This window comes from Polypterus senegalus, chromosome 1 (assembly GCF_016835505.1).
Source record: "Polypterus senegalus isolate Bchr_013 chromosome 1, ASM1683550v1, whole genome shotgun sequence".
Classification (NCBI taxonomy): Eukaryota; Metazoa; Chordata; class Cladistia; order Polypteriformes; family Polypteridae; genus Polypterus; species Polypterus senegalus.
In genome coordinates this window covers 226,590,229-226,611,120 of record NC_053154.1, presented here as the reverse complement: position 1 = coordinate 226,611,120, position 20,892 = coordinate 226,590,229, and the positions used below count along the sequence as shown (strand labels likewise).

Genomic DNA, 20,892 nt, shown 5'->3' with positions numbered 1-20,892 from the left:
TTTCATTCTTTTCTCAGGGTCACCATTTCATTCACTTCTCAAAATATTTTATTAATCACCCCCCTCATGTCACAAGTGTGCTTCATTCAAAAGTTACATCAGTGCGAATGTGGCAGGTTTCGGTTACACAATAAAACCATATAATTTCAGACTCAGGACTGGTTACTTTATCCTGTTTATGTGGAAGATTTGCTCATTTGTGAAAGACAGCCCCATGAAAAAGCTGCAATCACAAAAAAATCCATGTTCTAAAGCAATTTTGAATGAAATTGTTCTGAAGAAAAAGTTGTACAAAGAGCAATGCAGTTTGTTTTCCATTCATCACAGGATATGAGCCTAGCTGACATGTTCTATGATGATAAAAAAAAATCTGCCACTATTGTTTCTGTCCTTTTCAGGTCACTCAAAATATTCTATACATATGTTACAACTCCAGGATACTTTCTGCCTTCAGCCAGGACAATCCATTGTCAGGAATGAAAGCTTGCTTTTAAGTATCAAGTTGACTGTTTCAGTTTTCATCCTTGTCTTTTTTTATGATTTTAAATGCAAAGTCAGGCCATCCTTCTGGTGTTATACAGGTGATCCTGGCTGTCATTTAGTTTCCTTGCTATTTATTTTCCAAAATACCTGCTGACCGTGTGAAGAACATAGCCCACCCTCAATGGAAAGATGGCATTTTTTTTCCAGTTCACTACCAAAAAATACCTTCAAGGTAGCAAAATTCTACCGTTGATTGTAAGGGAAATGCGGATGTGCTGCTGGAATCTGTGTGTTTCATTTTGACACAAGACTTGATGCCAGCATAATATAGTAACAATAGATCTTGAAGATGTTTTTGTTAAAAACGTTAAATGTCTGTGGTCTAATATAATGTCTGCAGTTTTTGAAATGTTTGTTCTGTAAATCTGGCATTTCGATTCCATCTTAAAAATGGTCATATTTTAACACTTTTTTTATTTGAACTGGGAAAGGACCTTTAGCCTGCAGCAGACTGTTCCTTTCATGTTTGTGCCTATTTAAATCTTGTTTTCAGATACCTTAGGTAATATTTTAGTGAACACTTTACTAAGAATTGCATTTCCATAGTTTGTTTATGTATTTTTTCCTACAACATCTATATATAAAATTAAAGACTATTTGGTGTGTGGACTTTACATATTAATCTCCCAGTTACGTTTCACTGTTTTTTCTTAATTTTTACACAACAGTAAAAAAAAAATTAGAGACTTTTGTTGCCCTGTGATTAAAGAATATAGGTATTGTGTGATGAGCTGATGTCCTCTATAAATCCTTCTAAATTCTCGCGTGCCACACAAGTGAGCTGTGTCTGCCAGATGAGGTTTTGGCTTATTGAAGGCCTAGACAGCACAATGAAGGATGATAAATAAGCCAACAAAAGAAGGGAAGCCTTTCACCTCTAATAAATCAGGCAAACACTGCACATTATGTGTGTGTAGAGATGTTTGATGATCGGCTCGGCAAATAAGTTAATGTGTGGGAAGTGAGCGATGAACAGCGCTGCTATTTCAAGACAGTAAGTAATCAGACTTCTTTAGCACTTGATCCTTGACATCACTATACAAAATAAAGTTACAACACACATTGACAAAAGACATTGGAGGAGGGGGTAAGATCTATTGGTTTTATGCCTTTTATAATTATATAATTTTATAATGGACAAATTTTTCTTTTACTGCTCTTGAAAAGCAGAATAATGAGATTATTCAAAGGATTAGAAGTTCTGTTTTGAACAGTGTGTCTGGTTGTTTGCAGCTTATCCCAAAGAAGATGAGTAAAGGGACTACTCTTTTCTCCTGTGGCCTTATGGGTAAGTAAATCCTAATTTTGCCCCACCCCTACCCCATTAGGTTTGGTTAAGATTTATTAGGCCTTGCACCACTAAGTGAATTTATTTTTAATTTTTAAATATCCTTCAATTTTTTCTTCAGTTATTCAATTGTGAGATAAATTGAAATCATTCCACAGTTTCAAAATTGTACAAAAATTAACATGACAAACATTAGCAACATATAGCATACCTCAACTACACATCATAACCATATGTGGCATGTTTCAACAAAAAGGTAATTGTACCCATTTGTAAATTAAATCCCTTTATCTTAATTTTTTTTTTATAGAATTGTGATTATTGAAAAGACTAAAGCTTTATAAATATAGGTAATGTTAAGAAAATGCACTGATTAATAAAATGAGACACAACTGAATAAAGGCTAAGATCAGAGCAGGACAGGCCATAGATTAAAAGGTGACAATTTGCATTTTTAAATGGAATAGATTAGAAGTGTGTCTTTAGTTGATTTTAAAATACTGAGGCCAAGCTCCACCTGCAATGCTGATCAGGTTATTTATGGTTAAAGCAACTTCCCCTTGACTCCAGATTACTTTGTGACCTGGATTTGAACAGTTTTTGAAGTTTCATCGTTCTCCTCATGTTTGTGTATTTGTTTTTCTCTTTCCTGTCCAGGTGTACAGGTTTATTTCCAAAACCTAAATGTATGCTTACTACTTTGACTGTAGACTTTTTAAATTGACCCATTACAAGTTAGTGTCCTTTTAATTGTCCAGGACGTCGGTTCAGGTTGGTTAATGATTGATGCCTGATGTAACCAGTAAAGGTTTTAGTTTGTTATACATAATATTTTCAGATCTGTTTAATCTAATCAGGGACACTGGGGAAATTTCAAACTGACAGTTAATGTATGAGGGACGTTCAAAAAGTTTGTGCACTTTTTTTAAATTAAGAATTTCAAAAACAAATTGCATCATTTTTCTACATAGTCACCTTTGTTTTTGATGCAATATTCCTACTATCGTACCAACTTTTTAATACCCAATTTCTACTACTCCTGCCTTCAACTTTTCCAATGAAAATATAAAAGTGTGGAAGCTTTTTGAATGTCCATTGTAACAAGTGGGTCAGAAAATGGAAGAATGAATAAATAATGAAAATGGTAACAAATGCTACTAATTTTTACACCATATAAAAGTTACAATTGAAATTACCATGCATTCATTAGCCAGTATTTAACAATTAGGATCGTCTTAATTTGGAGAACATAAATTTATATGGTACTGTTTATATCAAATGATTTAAAAAACGTAAACTACCCAATCTCTGAACTGTCTGGATTTATTCTAATGTAAAAGTAGAACTCTTACACTCCCCAAGAGAAGCTGCTGACCCTAATGAGTATTGGGTTAAGATAAAGGGTGGCCCAAGAGATTCTACCATATTATGTATGATTGTAAATCCACCTGTGAGGATGAAAAATGACTTCCCATATCATAAAGCAGAAGTGCGGTTATGATGTCTTCGTGGACCATTGCAATGTATTATCATTGATAGGAAGGTAATGCAGCAGATTGTGTTACAATGAATACAGGTGAAAGTCATGCTGGTAAATGCTTACTTGTGCTTTGCAAATAGTCATGGTTTATAGCACCACAGATATTATTCTATGTAGCATATGAAGTTTTATATGACAGGTACAAAATATTTGGTTAGATTATATGGGGGAGAAATCCAGGTGCAGTTGTGATGGCTACTGCCTTATCAATCTAACATCCTCACTTCAAATGTTGTGTCCACTTGTTGTGCGCATGGGTTTTCTGGTGTGTCCTTCTCCATAGCACTTCCCCAACCCCAAACAGGATGTGTGTTAGGCTATTAGGTGATTTTTTAAGTGACCTTTTGTCAGTGTTACTGTTGCTATGTGAATGAATAGCAATGTGGAATGGGGTGTATAATTAGGTATCTGAATTGCTACTTACTCAGTTGTTTTTCTTATCGTCTATCCTTGATCGGCATACTGTTTTTAATGAAATTGTGGCGTTTATGGATAGTTTCTTGTGGGTTTTTCATAGGTGCACTTGTTTTGTTATGACAAACCCACACAACCACCAGCCATTGTTATTATTGACATTGTATCTTACACTATTCTTAAAATTTGCTTCTACTCAATTTTCCATTTTTCCAAAAAGTAGTCAATTGAATTAAAATCCTTCAGTGTGATTTTAGCTCAGGCTTATTTACCAACTTTGTTTTTTGATTTGAAAGTGATAATTTTGATTAAATGGTTGGATTTTTGTAAGCTTTTTAGCTGTCACTGGAAAAGGTGTGCACAATTAGAAAGATATTTGTGTAAATGTCATTATGCTCTTTTTCATCATATTGATAATCTAACAAAACTTGGGCCATCTTCCCTTTAAATTAGTTTTGTTATAGCCATTGTTCTACATCCTTGTTCTCTTTCAGATATGTCCATGAGAAGGTGTATTGTGAACCAGTTACTAAGTTGCGTATTTCCCACAAATTCATGGTATTTTTGCTTACATGTTTGATGAATTGGTGACTCCAAAATTACATTTTATGAGAGAGTGAGCCTTGTAATGGACCGGCACCCAGTCTTGGGTTAGCTCATGGCTCGTGACTTGTGCTGCTGGAACAGGCTCTTGGACAGTCAGTACTCTGTACTGGATTGAGGTTTGATAATGGATTGATGGATGTATAATGGATTGTGCTACTGACAGATATTGTCATGGCCTGCACACTAAGTTCCCACTGTCCTATCTCTAAAGATAATCCTCAAGATTGTAATACAGCGACTGTGCTCCTTTTCACGTCAGCATTTCTGCACAGATGCCTCCCTTAACTTAAAATGCAATTTCTCTTCTACTTTTGATAACACTTGGCTGCTGACAGAGTCCCAAAAGCATATTATGACATTTAGGATCTCTAAGCAAAACATTTGTGCCATCTTCTTTTACAAAGGTTTGTAGAAGAGCACCTAAGGTCTTAGTGTGGACTCCTTAAGTTTCTAAAACACAGATGTAAGAGGATAAAAAGAACCCTTAAGTGCAGACGTCCTTTTAAGTATTTGTATTTCACAGCTTATTTTGTTAAAGTCACAAGTTTTATTAGTATAGGTAAGTTCCCATTTAGATGTAGCAACAGTGCTAAATAGATGATAAAACAGTGTCAACAGTTGTTTTCCAGTACTTCCATCACAACCATTCCAATGTCAAAAAGGTACATATTTACTTAACAAAAGATAGTGCAATCTGGCTTTTTAGCTCATTATGTTGTCATATTGTAGTTTTTTATAACTAATTATCTTTATCCATTTTGTTTTTTAGTTGAGTACCTTTGTTCTCTTCATCACTGGTTGGTTGAACAACAAGCATTACCAGGACTGATTTTAGTGAAATGAGCGGTGCGGAAATCTTGGTATAATGTCATTAATGAAACTGTTTCATCCATCTATTATCCAGCCCGCTATATCCTAACCACATGGTCATGGGGGTCTGCTGGAGCCAATCCTAGCCAACACAGGGCGCAAGGCAGGAAACAAACCCCGGGCAGGGCGCCAGCCCACCACAGGGCACACACGCACACAGACACACCCCAAGCACACTAGGGACAATTTAGAATCACCAGTGCACCTAACCTGCTGGTCTTTGGACTGTGGGAAGTGAACCTGGGTCTCCTAACTGTGAGGCAGCAGTGCTACCCACTGCGCCACCGTGCCGCCATGAAACTGTTTTCTTACACAAATTCAGGTTGGAAGAAGGACTATTTTGCATTTTTTTAGTAGGCCCCATTTCTTTTACCTGTCATATCTCATCCAGGTACATAGATCTGCAAAGTGATTTTCTCCAGTTCCAAGCTGAGCTGTACTTTTTCTTAACAAACTCTGAAAATGCAGCTTTTGAGCACAGTTATGTACCAGGCAAACACAGGGAGAGCAAGCTGAGTACTGCACCATCAAACTGCCTGCAGATGGTTATAAGATATGCTTTGCTTGTAATCATGTTATCTTGTAAAGGATTGTGCGCACAAATGCGGTAGCATATTAAAATCATTCTTGCACAAACAGACCAAAGAACCATTTTAGAAGCTAAAACTTTCTTCGTGTAGCAGCTGACCTCCTTCTTTTGACTGTGGCATTGTGGGCAAAAATGTTTAAAATTAACAGATGAGAAAAGATTTTACTTGTGCTTTTCCTTTCAACCTATGCTACCTTACTTTATCTTTGAAAAATGTGTTTTATTTCTTTGATTAAAATAGTGCTTTCATGTGCTTTTAGCTTTTGAATTTAATCAGATTTTAGAGTGCCCAATTAATTTAATGATTAAATGATCTGCTTTACTTAAAATCTTTTTTTATTTGTTTGTTACTTTGCACTTTGAGCTACTTTTTTGTATGAAAATTTGCTATATAAATAAATGTTGTTGTTGTACTTGTACATTAAATTGAAATGAAAAGGTAAGGAGTGAAAAATATTATTGTATTTTGCTAATTCTGTTCTCGGGCGGCATGGTGGCGCAGTGGTAGCGCTGCTGCCTCGCAGTTAGGGGACCTGGGTTCGCTTCCCGGGTCTTCCCTGCGTGGAGTTTGCATGTTCTCCCTGTGTCTGCGTGAGTGTCCTCCGGGTGCTCTGGTTTCCTCCCACAGTCCAAAGACATGCCGGTTAGGTGGATTGGCGATTCTAAATTGGCCCCACCTGTGTTTGTGTGTGTCCTGTGGTGGGTTGGCACTCTGCCCAGGATTGGTTCCTGCCTTGTGCCCTGTGTTGGCTGGGAGTGGCTCCAGCGGACCCCCGTGACCCTGTGTTCGGATTTAGCGGGTTGGAAAATGGATGGATAGATTCTGTTCTCTTTTATTACCCCCACCCCCCAGATTGTGAATTCCACTCAGGCTTATATACCAACTCTTGTTTTCTGATTTAAAAGCAACAGTTCATAATAAAATAGTTGGAATTTTGTGTGCTTTTTAGCTGAGAAAGTTGGCTGTTGTATGAAAAGTATCTGTGAGAATGTTGATATTCATATCATGTTGATAATTTAAGAAAACACGTCATCTTCCTTTAAATCAATATATTTGTATTATAAAATGATAAATTGGATATGGGTGTACTTTTGTAAAACGAAGTGTCTTGAGGTCAAGCTGTGTGAATTGATTTTAATGATTAAACAAGTCTGTTTTGCACACTTTGCATTTTGTAGGGTATCACTTCAGCAAACTAGACTGAACTGAAATCTGATTAAATGTCACAGCTGCCATGGTAGGATTCTTCCATTTTATACAGGTGGTGTAAAAGTTTTGCCTCATTGCCCATTGTATGATTCTTGAATTAGATTTTAGCATCTTTATATTTTTTATAGTATGCTTGTTTGTGGTCCTTTTTGACCAAGAAGTTGGGTGTGGCATTCACGTTTGATGAGAAAACCATTACTCAATCAATATTTCATTATAATATCAGCTGACATTTTTCTAGATCTCTATGGCAATATTTTCCCTTCTCTGAGTTAAGCCACACCACTTATATTTATGTGCATCACATATCTTTTGGTAATATCTTTGTTTCCTGTTCTACTGAGGGTGATGCTATAAAATATAATAAAGAAATGAAATGGATTACAACTTCCTGAACCATGCCTAAATTTTCTTCCTGAAGCATTTTCCTTGAGACATTGCTTAAATCACCCACCATCAGAACATTTACAACACTTACAGAATGTCAAAAGATAGGTGATGCAACCAATTTTAATGCACAGATCACACATCCTGTTTTTTGAGGCTGGCTGAACACAGAGTTGCGGCTTGTGGAAATTTAAGTACTGTATGGTATAAATATTATTATTGCATGTTTTATATTTAAGTTAAAATACTTAGTGCCATGATTTTAAGTTAGTTACTAAAACGTCTTGCTACTTCCCAAAAGAATACTGTTTCAATATCTTTGTTCTTATGCAGTAGATTTAAACTTGTGTCAGAATCAGACCAATACATTGAGTTAGCAGTCAAGAGCTTGCTTGGGCAAAACTCTTGAACAGCTTGATATGTGCAGTTTTTGCTTATTTTGACTTTTTCTTAATTGCTACATACATTGACCGATCAATATATTCACTTCAGCCCTTCATATTGTTTATTTTTGTAATTGGTTATGACAAAGTATAATAGAGTCATTAAAATATACAGAGCACCCAAACACTCTTTTCTGATTTATTCATATTGTATGTGTAATGATCAGTATGCAGTAGGATCACTTTATTAGCCTAGTATTTTAAACCAGACAGGATTTGCTGTTTTCCTTGGGCTGCAAGGTAGTAGCATTGCTCCCCCCTCGTGCCCCCAACTCCACCTCTCTCTCTGTCTTCTTCTGGAGACCTGGGTTTAATTATCCTATGTTTAAAAGGAGTGTGCACATGCTCTGCTGGAATTGCCTGGGTTTACCCTTGGGCTTCTGTTTCTTTAAACATTGCAGAAACATAAATGTTTAGTTTATTGGTCTCTCTAATTTTGCTTGGTTTAGATGAGAGCATGTCTATCTTGTAGCCCTGTGTTGTGTTCAGTAGTGACAGAAGAGCATCACACTCTTAGTGACCTTGTAGTAGAAGAAGCAGGTTCAGTAAATTGGAAGGTGGACAGATTTCAGACAACTTCTTTGTAGAAGCCTGCTGCTTCAACCAGATTTCATTCTAATTTCACAGTCTGCCTCTTCATACCTTGAATTTATCCTGTCACAACCATTTAAGTCAACAGTACAGACCAATCACAACATTTTATATTAATTGGTTAGTGCTACTGACATGGATGCCTTAATATATATGCTTTGAAATTTCAAATTTAGGTAATTTGTTCAAGAGCTTGTACATTTCATTACTCACTTTCCAAACAAAGTAAAGTAAAATCAACATTTTTTTATTGTATGAGTAATTTATATTCCATTCAAGTCTGTTTAAAAATTGTCAAATTTCTACTTATTCTTTATAAGATTTCTCCTTTCCAGAAGTAAAACAAGACTTCCGTGTCCTGAGTAACGAATTTATCTATGATAAAGTGAGGCAGAGTAAAGACAATTTGATAAGCAATTGAGCAATATGGTTTTTGAGATCTGCAATCATTTCCTTTGTAATAGGTCTCAAAACTGCTGTGCTCATCTTGTTCTTAATTCTGCACACATATTACAGTTTTGAGTTCACATTGTTAGTGCTTGTTCACTTTTCCTTCTCAGGCAATGTTCTCTGCACCTTTGTTATGGTGTAAAAGATGAGGGGGTAATGATATCTGTACTTGTACAATTTATGGTATGAGCCTATATTTAAATAAATCCCCACTTAATCTGTAAGCTTCCTGTTTTGCTCTCTCCTTAACAACATAATTCTTCTAATCATTGTTTAATGCCATGTTAGTTGCAAGTATTGGCATGAATGGGTTTTGCACTCTGTTAAATAGTTTAACCATAATTGGCAGGGTAGAATATAAAGGTACAATTCTGTTGTCATAAAATTTCACCTGTATAGTGTGCTTAGTGTAACAGAGTATTGTTCACATTTAAGTAGGGAAATGCTACTATGTTTGGCCTGCAGGCTTCCTACTTTCCATGCCTCATTTCTACATATGGCAGCTATAGCAGCCCTTGTATCATTGGAAGGTAGAGCATCTACATCATACACGATCAAAGAAAAATAAAATGGCTCTTAATAATGCAGCACAGCTAATTTATCAAGATAGACATACTATAATACATAAGCACCTTAATAGTCAACTTAAACCTGGCCTAGGCAGGCATGTTCACAACTAGCTCTCTACGATAGCAGTGTCTGTGGTACAGAAAATCTAGATTCAGGCAATCTAGAATCAACATTATTTGTTATTAGAAATGTTTCATTTTACAACCAACATCAGTGCTAGTAACATTATTATTTGTTTAATCGGGTATAATCACTACCTCTAAAACATTGATCTATCCCACTAAAAAAAAAAAAATGGTACATTTTCAACTCCACAGATATTCTTAAGAATATAGGAATTTTGTAAGCTTATGATTGGATGGGAAATTAGCCATGTAGTCTAATCCCAAGATAGCTTTGTACTAAAATACTAAACAGGATGTCTTTTTAATATATAGTTGGGAGATTCCACTATTGGGAAGAACCAGGATCAGTCGATACTTATATGTTACACTTCACAGAGCATATCATCAGAGAGTTTTAATTATTCAGAACAAGATTTCAGTTCAAAGCAACCAGGTAAAGGGGCAGATAATTTAATTCTATCCATGATAAATTATAAGAAAGTAAACAGTTTATACAAATGATTGTGAAATCAGTAGTAAGAGAGGAAAGATGTTTGTTTTTAACTTTGTTTAAATATGAAGGCCTGCTGAGCCTAATGGACATATCTTAAGAGGGAGTTTGATGGGCAGTGCCATAAAACTAAACAGGTATTCACAGATGGTTGTAGTAATGATTCTTTAGCATTATGAAAATGCTAGTGTTGAAGGGTCTTGCATTTTGGACAGGCATGCAATTATGGCAAATTATCTAGGATGTTGTAGCTGACAGTGTCCCAATATTGCCAACTGGAAAACTTGGATGCTAGTTTTGGTGACAAGAGCTGTCTGAATGGCAGAGGATAAGAATACTATTCAAAGGCTGATTTCAAAGTAGAATTTCTTTATTATTGTATAAACAGATGCAGGTTAGAATACCAGAATCATACACTAGACATTCTTCTCCTTACTGTTTTTTCATACCACTGTATCATTATTTTTAATTCGCAATGTCATCAATTGTTTTCTTTCTCCATCCATAATGTCTTGTCTACTTCATTGTAAATCCTAGGTCTTTGTTATATTAAACACCAGATTCATTATTTTTTATTTATAGATTTTACTGTTTTTTTAAACCCTAGATATTTTTTCTAGTTGTTCTCTCCCCAATATTGAAAGTGACAACTGTGACATATGCACACTTGTACTTATGACGCACACAGCATAACAATGGCACTATCCATGCCATTCCAAATGACATCTGTATAATGCTGTGAGTACTAAAGTGTAAATAAACCAAAGGAGAATTAAAAAGGTCAGTACATCAAAAGCAATCAGTAAGTAGAAACAAGATGTATCATACAAAAAATCGAGCCAACTGAGAGCAGATTTGTTCATTATGCTGGTCTGTGTCAGAACTCTGGCGGTAGAATTTTTGATCATGTTGTAATCTGTTAATACTACACATTGGTAAGTGAATTTAATTAAACCATGCATGATTTCAGATGCTATACCAGCATGCTGTAGATGTAGACACATGTCCTGATTATTACAGATGTGATTTTTTTTATACTGATAGTGTCTTCAAGGCTGGTGTTGGTGGGTGAATATGAAAAGAAAGGTTAGGATCAGATGGCAGAGAATGATCACCAGAGTTGAAGAGACTGTCAGAATTTCAGTTTGGTTGAGGTGATATTAAGAGGGGCTATTCTTAAAAAATACAGAGGTCTAGAATGAGGTCAGTAATAAGAGTAAGAGAGTTAACTGTGTAAGTCCAAAAGACACGAGGAGCATGACAACTTTTGAAGTTGGAGTAGCAGGATTGCAGCCATCATGGGTATTAACAGCCATGTTTGCCCCTAGATAAAATGGAAATAGGCATGATTGCAATTTGTCGGTTTGTTAAGCTGTCCTGGTGAATTACTAACATTTAGGTCCATGTGCACTAGAGTGCTGAACAGTTTGGAAGAGTCCAGATAAGTTAAAGATAAGCTGAGGTGGTTTGTCTTTTTGTTTCTTTCCTGTTTTATTGATTTTATTATAATCATTCCATACAGATAGATCTATTTTTACAAAAAACAGGATTGAAAACAAAATAACCCAACCCCCATTCCTGAGAGAGAGATCATGGCCATCGGAGTAAAACTTTAAGCTGCTCAAAATACATAAATTGATGAGTTTAATAGGCAGATAAAAAAAAAGAAATGCGAAGAGAATTATTTCCTCAGTGCTTTAAGAGCTTATTCTAAAATATTATTGATTAGATCCATCCAGGTTTTGAAAAAGTTCTGCACAGATCCTCTAATTGAGAATTTAATGTTTTCGAATTTCAAATAGTATAAAACATCAGTTACCAACTGACTTAAAAGAGGAGAGTTAGGATTCTTCCAGTTTAGCAAAGTTAGTCTGTGTGCCAATAGTGTAGTGAAGGCGATCACAGCTTGTTTGTTCTTCTCCGCTTTAAGCCCATCTGGAAAAACACCAAACACAGCTGTTAATGGGTTAGGAGGGATTGTGACACCAAGGTGTCCAGAATGATGTTAATTTGGAGCAGGCCCAAAACATGTGTCCCAGTGAGGCTGGGACTTGATTGCAGCGTTCACAGGTTGGATCTGGCCCTAGAAACATTTTGGACAGTTTTAAGCGAGACAGATGTGCTTTACAGTATATATAATTTGAAGTTGAATAATTGTATGCTTTGCGCATATGGAGCTTGAGTGAATTCTCTGCATTGCTATCTTCCACTCCTTTTCTGATATGTTGAGTGATAGATCTTTTTCCCATTGTCCTCTTGGATCTTTATAAGGGAGGGACTGTAAAATAAAATATATTGCAGAAATGCTGTCTTGAGTCCTCCAAACTGAGCAATATTTTTTTCAGCATGGAGGACGGTGCGAGATGAGGAAAATCGTGCAGGTTCTGTTTGACAAAGTTCGTAATTTGAAGATAGTGAAAGAAATGTGTTGCTGGAAAGTTAAATTTGGAATGTAATTGTTAATAGGGTACAAAGATGTTGTCTATATAAAGATCTCTAAGCAATTTAATCCCTGATGTTTTCCAGATATTAAAAACTGCATATGTTTGCGAGGGTTGAAAAATGTGGTTCTCATGCAGAGGTGCCACAGATAAAAGATTCTCCATCTTAAAATTCTTTCAATATTGGTTCCATATTGAGTGAGTGAAGCACAATTTGGTTATTAGTATATTGGTGATAACTTGCATTTATTGGGGCACAAAGCAGGGAATATAAAGAAGTACTTAAGGATTTTATTTCTATTGCTGACCAAGCCTGTGTATGTTCATCTATTTGTGTCCAGGATTTTATAGCTTGTATGTTTGCTGCCCAGTAATAAAACTGAAAGTTAGGTAGATCCATGCCACCTTCTGCCTTAGGTCTGAGGTTATGGTTGAATCTAATTGTTTAAAAAATGATTTATTGATGTACTGTATATTGGAATGTTTTGAAATAAAAAGAGAAGCTTAGGAAGGATATTCATCTTAACAACGTTAATTCTTCCAGCTAGAGTGAGATGAAGGGTTGCTCACCTATGCAAGTCTTGCTTAATTTTTTCCATACAGACGGCGAAATTATGTTTACTGGTGATATTTACCCCTAGATATTTAAACTGATCTGCTATGATAAAAGGGAAGGTGTCCAATCTGATATTGTGTGCTTGAGAATTCACTGGAAAGAGCACACTTTTATTCAAATTAATTCTGAGACCAGCGATCTTTTGAAATTCTGTAAGTACTGTTAGGACTGCAGGCACGGTATTTTGTGGGTCTGATATATACAGTACCATATCATCTGCATATAGAGACATTTTCTGTTCAAGTCCTTCTCTGATAATCCCCTTTATCTGATAAGCATTTCAACAGTGAACTGCCAGTGGTTCAATGGCGACTGCAAATAGCAATGGTGACAAGGGGCATCCTTGTCTGGTACCACATTATAGTTTAAAGTAGTCTGAACAAATGGTGTTAATACAAACTTCAAGATTGGTATCTAGTAGTTTGATCCATGCACAAATATTTGGGCCAAACCCAAATTTCTCTAATGCAGCAAAAATGTAGTTCCATTCGATCATATCAAATGCTTTTTCTGCATCCAACGATGATAATATCTCTGGGGTGTTTGACTTTGCTGGTGAATATATTACATTAAACAGGTGTTAGGGATTGGAAGCTTAAATGTCGGCTTTTAATAAACCCAATTTGATCTTTTGATATTACCAAAGGCAGCACTTTCTCTATCCTTCTAGCTAAGACTTTGGAGAGTATCTTAACATCATTATAACCTTACTTTGTTTAGGAAAGGCGGTGATTAATGCTTGGTGAAAAGTTTGAGGTAGAATTTGATTGTCTCTAGCTTCTGTAAATGTTGCTAATAAGAGGGGAGCTAGCTGAGTGGAGAATTTCTTATAAAATTCTACAGGTTAGGTATCAGGGCCTGCTGCTTTCCCGCTTTGAAGTGACTTTATAGCATCTAGTAATTCTGACAGCGCCAAAGGTTTATCCATTTCCTCTGAACTAAAATGATCTATTTTAGTATCTGTAATGTATCTAGAAATGCATTTGATTGTGTCTTGTCTTTTTTAAACTCAGTAGAATATAAGGATTTATAGTAGTCTCAGTGTGCATTATATTTTTATTGTCAATGATTTTATCTTCGTTCATGTTGGTAATTGCTGGGATTGCATTGCGAACTTCTTGCTGGTGGATTTGTTGAGCTAAGAGCTTATTAGCTTTCTCTCCGTGTTCATAATAATAATGTCTTGATTTAAAAATGAGTTGTTCAGTTTCTTTGGTTGTTAAGAGGTTGAGCTCTGAATGCAGTGCTTGCCTTTTCCTGTGAAGAGCCTCACTTGGACACCTGGTATGTTCTTGATCTATTCTAGTAATTTTGCTGGTTATCTCTGATAACTTATTGGTTTCTAATCTATTTCTGTGGGAAATATATGAAATAATCTGTCCTCTTAAGAAGACCTTTAGAGTTTCCCAGAGTATTCCTCCAGAGACCTCTGAGGATGTATTTGTCTCTAGGAAGAAACTGATTTGTTTGGATATAAATTCTGTAAAGTTGTCGTCTGCTAATAGAAGTGGGTTAAGACGCCATCTGCGAGATGAGTGTGTGGGGCCTAATGATTTTTGCTCCAAGATCAAAGGGGCATGATCGGAAATAACAATAGCGTCATACTTACAAGATTTAATCGTAGGCAAGAAATTATTATCTATAAAGAAATAATCAATTCTTAAGTAGCAATGATGCACTGGTGAGCAGAATGAATATGTTCTTGAGTTTGGGTTTAGAAATCTCCAGGGGTCTGATAAGTTGTGGTCTGTTAAAAACTGTGTAATTGTCTTCACAATGTTAGATGTCATCCCCCCTGTGACAGGAGACCTATCTAAGAGTGGATTTAAAACACAATTAAAGTCCCCAGCCATTATAATTTTATGAATATTAACATTGGGAATGGATGTAAATACATTTTACATGAATTCCTTATCATCAACATTGGGTGTATAAACATTTATCAAAATCATTTTACAGTTAAATAAATTGCCCATGACAATCACATATCTCCCTTCAGGATCCGATAACTGCATCTGATACCACAAATGAGACTGTTCTGTGTATAAGAATTTCCACACCTCTAGTTTTCTTTGTAAAGCTGGAATGGAACATTTGGCCAGTCCAGTCTTTTTGCAGCTGGAACTGATCATTGCCTAGTAAGTGGGTCTCATGTAAAAATAATATTTTAGCATTTAAACATGTTAGGTGAGAGAATACTTTCTTTTCCTTTAACTCGTGATTCAGGCCTTTAACATTCCAGTTAGTAAAGTTAACTGTCCCATCACGGAGACATTGATTCTGAATTTTTTATGTCATTTTATAGTCTTAACTGGAAGTGAGACAGCTTTAACCTAAATTTCCAATTTTCCCACTAGATATCGCCATGCAGCTTATTGTTACGTTGGTAGTTAGCATTATAGGGATTAAAATTATAGATTAGATATAGCTTTCTCTCTTTCTCTCCCCCCTTTCCCACTCCCCCCATTTTGCCTCCCCATGTGAGGTTGGACCCCACTTCACAAAGTCCCGTTCCTCTGACATACCTAGAGACAGAGCACGTCCAAAACAAAACAAGTCCACCAGCAGCGGCATTTGGGGGTTTAAAAGTAGAGATATCTATTGCCGATAAAGTCTAAATACTATAAGCATAAAATATAATCATAACAGACTATAAGCATAAAATATAATCATCAACTGGCTTGAAATATTAAAAGTAAATCCAGGGAGTGGTGTTAAAAAGTGGCTCTGGATAAACATAGAATACCCTAATGCAATAATAATAATAATAATGAACCAAGGGTATGATGTTAAACAGTCTCCTTTAGAATTGCTAAAAACAAACCAAAAAAACCCCTGCTTTAATTTCTTCCACACATACGCCTACAATTATAAACAAAAAAATGTCCAAGAAGAGAAAAGGATGTATAATTATGGTACCCATATCATTGCAAGCAATCAGACAGCAGGTAATATCTTCTTGCCATATCATGACAGGATGCGACTCACTTTCGTATTTCAAAGAAGCGTTTGGATCAGCTTTCTTAATTCCTTTTCTGCTTCATCCGTGGAAGAGAAGATGTGATATTTGTCTTGAATTTCCACTTTCAGTTTGGCAGGATACAAAAGACTGTATCTGATATCGGCTTTCTATAACTGCTGTTTAATGTTTGCTGCACGTTTAGCAGCTGTTGATGGTGAGAAATCAGGGAAAAAACGAATGTGGTTATTTTCAAATATAATCTCTTGTTTGTGTCTGAGATGTGCCATTACATCACGCTTAAATTGTAATCTCTGGAAGCGGACAAATAAAGACCTAGGTCTAAAGGTATTTGATCCACATATATGATAAGCTGCCGCTATCTTGGTACCTGATTTAAAGTCCTGTCCAATTATTTTTGAGAATAGTTCAGCTATGAATTTCACTGGGTTTGGACTTTCATGATTCTCACGATTCCCACGATTAGACCTTCGATTCTAATATTATTCCTTCTGCTTCCATCTTCCAGAGCCCCAAGTATGTCTCGAGAGTTTTTTGCATTTAGAACTTGCAGCTGTAGCTTTTCCATTGGTGTTAATGCCAAATGCTCAGATGTTTTAATTCGAACTGTGAATGAGTGCTTAATGTCTTCCAGCTGATCGGCAAGTTCTTTCAGTTTAGACGCATTTACCTGAAAATGTTCCTCAATTTTTCTCAGCATATCTCTACTTAAGACTACATCAAAACGATTATATATATGTTTTTTCAAGTCTTTATATTCCTGCCGCATCTCTTGCGCAGCTCCAGCCGCAGCTACTCGTTTGTCTTCACATTTGTCTTGAGCAAGCCATTTATTTCTTCTCTTTATATTTTTCTGAATGTCTTTCTTGAGCTCACTTATGGCTTTGGCCGTGGCGTGGCCAATGTTGCAATCATTTCCTTCAGTTCGGACATATCATTTTGGCTTTCGTGCACCACGAGGATTACATGAATGCGCGGACTGCAAGGCCATCTCTAGTTCCAAGGGATCTTCTGGAATCTGCGAGCTATCGTGACCTGTATCACTTGCTCCTTCGCTCCCATTTTTGCTCTTGTCTGGAGATGTTGTAGTGGAGCGGGTTCCTGGGAAGTCTGTGCTTTTGCCTGCCTGTTACAGGTCAGTCTCTGAAAGGCTGTACCTTATACTGGTGCCTACCTAGACTTGGGTGTAGCTTTTAGTTTCTTTTCCATCTCTTTCTGACCACTTTTCTTGTTACTCATATTTATATACTCTAGTAGAAACTCCTCGAGTTGGGTAAATACAGGATACCTTGGGATAATAAGAAATAAGAGAACAATAAGCTGCTGCTAACTGAGTTCCGCTTCAGACGGCCATCTCCCGTAACAGACGAGACCAATGTGCTAGCTAGGAATTTTGCATCTGAAGCACCTAAAGGCCATGTCAGATTCTGTGACATTTCTAATAATTTTTAGTTGCAGAATCATTTGCATAGACTTGGCAAGATGAAGGTCACAGCACACCTGATTTGTACTCTTTCTAAATTGACACGCTTAGGCAACAAGGTGTGCATCGGCAGTCATCAAAGTTGACATCCCCTTAGACCAGAAGTCTTGTAATGTGACAACGGCTGTAAAGTCACTAGTAGACAGCCTTTTTCTTATTGTGATCCTTGGCTCCAGAAATTACCAACACATGACCTTTTGCACATATTTGACTGTTTGTACAATGGTGGCACTATACTGTATGTGCAAAATACAGGTATCACCAGTGTGTGTGTGTATGTGTGCCATTTAAACAGAAAGAGGAAGTGGCCCTTTTAGAAACTGTGTCAGACACAGTCCATTGATGAAAGGAGTTTCCCAAGACTGGCATTAAAATTGAGAAAAACAGATGGGCTACAGTCATTGAATCAGCTGAGTGTAATAGTAAAAAAGTATCACAATTTGAAGTTCTTAATATGTTGTAATTGATGTGATGTAGCAGATGAATAAGCTACTACTGGTCAAAACTGTTTATTTATGTTGGGGTTAAGGAACTTAAACCCTGGAGGCTGTTGGAACAAGAACTTATTTGATATGAAAAATCTTAGTTTAAGTAAAAACACTACAAATTTTTTTTTGTTTTGTAGATTTTTTTTAAGGTTTACATGGCATCGAGTATCACAACATTATTGTTGATTAGGTGATTCTCTTATTGGCAGCAATTAACCCATCTATAAATGTTGTTTCAGGTGAAGAATGTTCAATCAAACAATGCTAAGAACACTTCAATTAGTGTTAGAAACATGGCAGTAAATTTAACTTAATGCACAGGTCTGCCCAGCCCCCAGATGTACATGTAATTGACGATAGTTTTGATTCAAGTGAATTGCAGTAACTGTAGAACAGAGCCGAGCTGACATGTGCCATCAGCTTTTTATAGTCTTTTGTAGATGAACTTGAGTTACACCAAGGTTGAATGGTAGTACTGAATTACTAGGTAGATTAAAAGAAATAGTACTTCTGTGTGTGCATTTGGACTATGGGGAAAAAAGAGAGTCCTTGAAGGAAAGACATGAAAATACAAATTTATTGGCAACTGTACATTGCAGAGTCAAAGGTGATTACTTCTATTTCATTGAATCACATTTCACATTAGTGTAAGTTAGTACACAGTGTGCTCCACTTGGATAAATGTTTTTTCTGCCCTAAATACAAATACTATATATGGCCATATATGATAAGCCTCTCTATAGGTGCAGGTGGCTAAAACAAGAATCCTACTGAAAAATAATAGGCAATCTCTGCCGATTATGTTTTCTTTATTCTCATTATTGTTTGTATATCTTTAATTGTGTAACTTGTTTTTTATCTATATGCATTTAAATGTGAGCAACATTCCGAGTTTACAAGTGAAAGTGCTATGTAGGAATGAATGTTTTAATATTCATTTCACCACTTTGAACCAACACCTGTCATTTTCTGACCTACTTTTACATGCATTTATAAAATATATTCTAGGTGTGAAGATTACCTTTCCTAGTTTGCCACTTCACTGTGCAGATTAGGTAAAGCAGTACTTTCCATTGTAGCGGTTGTCATTTTGAAACTGTTAATTGGGTTTTGCACGAGTTTTTACAAGCATCCGTCTTGTTGTGTCTGCACTGTTAGCCTGTGGTTTGCAGCAAGAGCAGAGAAGAGCTTCAGAAGTACATGCAGCTAACAAATTGGATTTAGTGAGCTTCCAGCTGCTTAGCAGTGTGTGGAATTTGCACAGTGTAAGGTAAAGGAAGAGTCCAGCCCTCTGCCAGGCAAGCTGAGCTTATTTTGCATGTTATGTTTCCTAAATCCATCAACTTGAATTGTGAACTATGTTGTGTTTTATTGAGCTTCAGTTTGTGACTGGCTAGATTGGTTAGTGACAGGAAATTTAGTTCTATACTGTGATGTACTAGCATTTTGTTCAGGGATGGTTCCACCTGGTGCTTCTGAGATAAGCTCTGTCTCCTTGTAAGTATGTATTTGAAGAAGTGGGCTCAGATAATGAATAAAATGATAAATGGAACAGAACCCTTATATCTGGCAGTTTTTAAATCGTTTAGTGTGAAGTAAACCCGTGTTTCCTTTTGTATGGAGTCTTCCTGCATGGTGGCAGTGGTAGCTCACCTCAATCAGATGTAAAACCTACATATGATTGGTCTGTAGTCACTAGCATAATATTCCTACTATGAGGCATTTTACACAGGTGTTCTGCAGAAAATGAGATAAGATTAGGGACCAAAAAAGACCTGGCATTACCTGTATAGGTGTTTTTTATCACACTTATAACCCTGTATTTCCTGTTACAAACACTAGCATCTGGTGCATTTTATAATGTCAGTGACCTAACATAATGATTCTACAAGAGTTATGCAAATCTGTTGACAATGTATTGTGGAGAGGATGGGCAATGGTAGTTACAATGGGACTTTGCCATAGTTTATCTTTTTCTGCATCTGTTATAGTTCACCTTTTCTCATTGTTTGTCAAGTTCCTGGCTTTTAAAGCACATTAAGTTAAAAATATGGCCTAGCCCATATGGGCTTTATATTTTGTAATTGTAGGCAGAGGACAGAGTTTAAGTTAGGGTGAAGTAGTCTGTTTTGTTGGTGGGCTGATGCACCTCAAGATGGCAGATACTGGTTAGCTTGTGATAATCTATAAAATGTCGAAACAAGTTCTCTACGCTCCAGCTGGCTCAGTGTGTTTTGAATTTAAGGTTGCAGGACTGTAGTTCTATCAGAAAACGTTAGATTTGAACGAATATATGTGCTTTTGTAACTTAGTTTTTGAGGTATCTGATTTGTCCTTGCTTATTTGAAGACAATTTCAGCAAAAACATAAATGTTAATCAACGATTTGCCAAGCATCTCACTATTTGTCAGTAGTAGTATTATTGATTTGTCAGTAGTGTTGCAACTCCAGCTTTTAGTCAAGGCTACACAAGTGTTCCATGTTACTGTGCTATTTTTGTCGCTCTTTCATTTTCCATAACATTTTTTTATGCTGCCTTTACACAAACCGCCCAACTTTTTGTCCTGTCACATAAACTTTTCTGCTGCATCTGTCTACTTATCATATTACATGCTACCTGTTCTCCATAAATCACATATTGGCAGCACAAAATTAAACCTACTGCAAGTTTTTTTATGATTATTTAAAGTATAGTTGTGCTGCACCTTGTCTGGACATAAACAGTCGACCACATGCTATAAGTAGAGTATTAGTCAAATTTGTGAAAC

General features: G+C 36.3%; 1 protein-coding gene across 13 annotated transcripts in view; it reads left to right on the top strand.

The window, feature by feature from the left end:
• fam53b (family with sequence similarity 53 member B) overlaps nt 1-20,892 on the top strand; it is a 184,217-nt gene that overhangs the window by 97,385 nt on the left and 65,940 nt on the right. For 12 of the 13 annotated variants that reach the window (XM_039769681.1, XM_039769657.1, XM_039769629.1 and 9 more), the window contains one exon: nt 1,777-1,831. The exons of the other annotated variant lie outside the window; for it this stretch is intronic. In XM_039769681.1, coding sequence (XP_039625615.1) covers nt 1,777-1,831 — 55 coding nt within the window. The remainder of the gene's footprint in view (nt 1-1,776; nt 1,832-20,892) is intronic. 13 annotated transcript variants of the gene reach the window in all.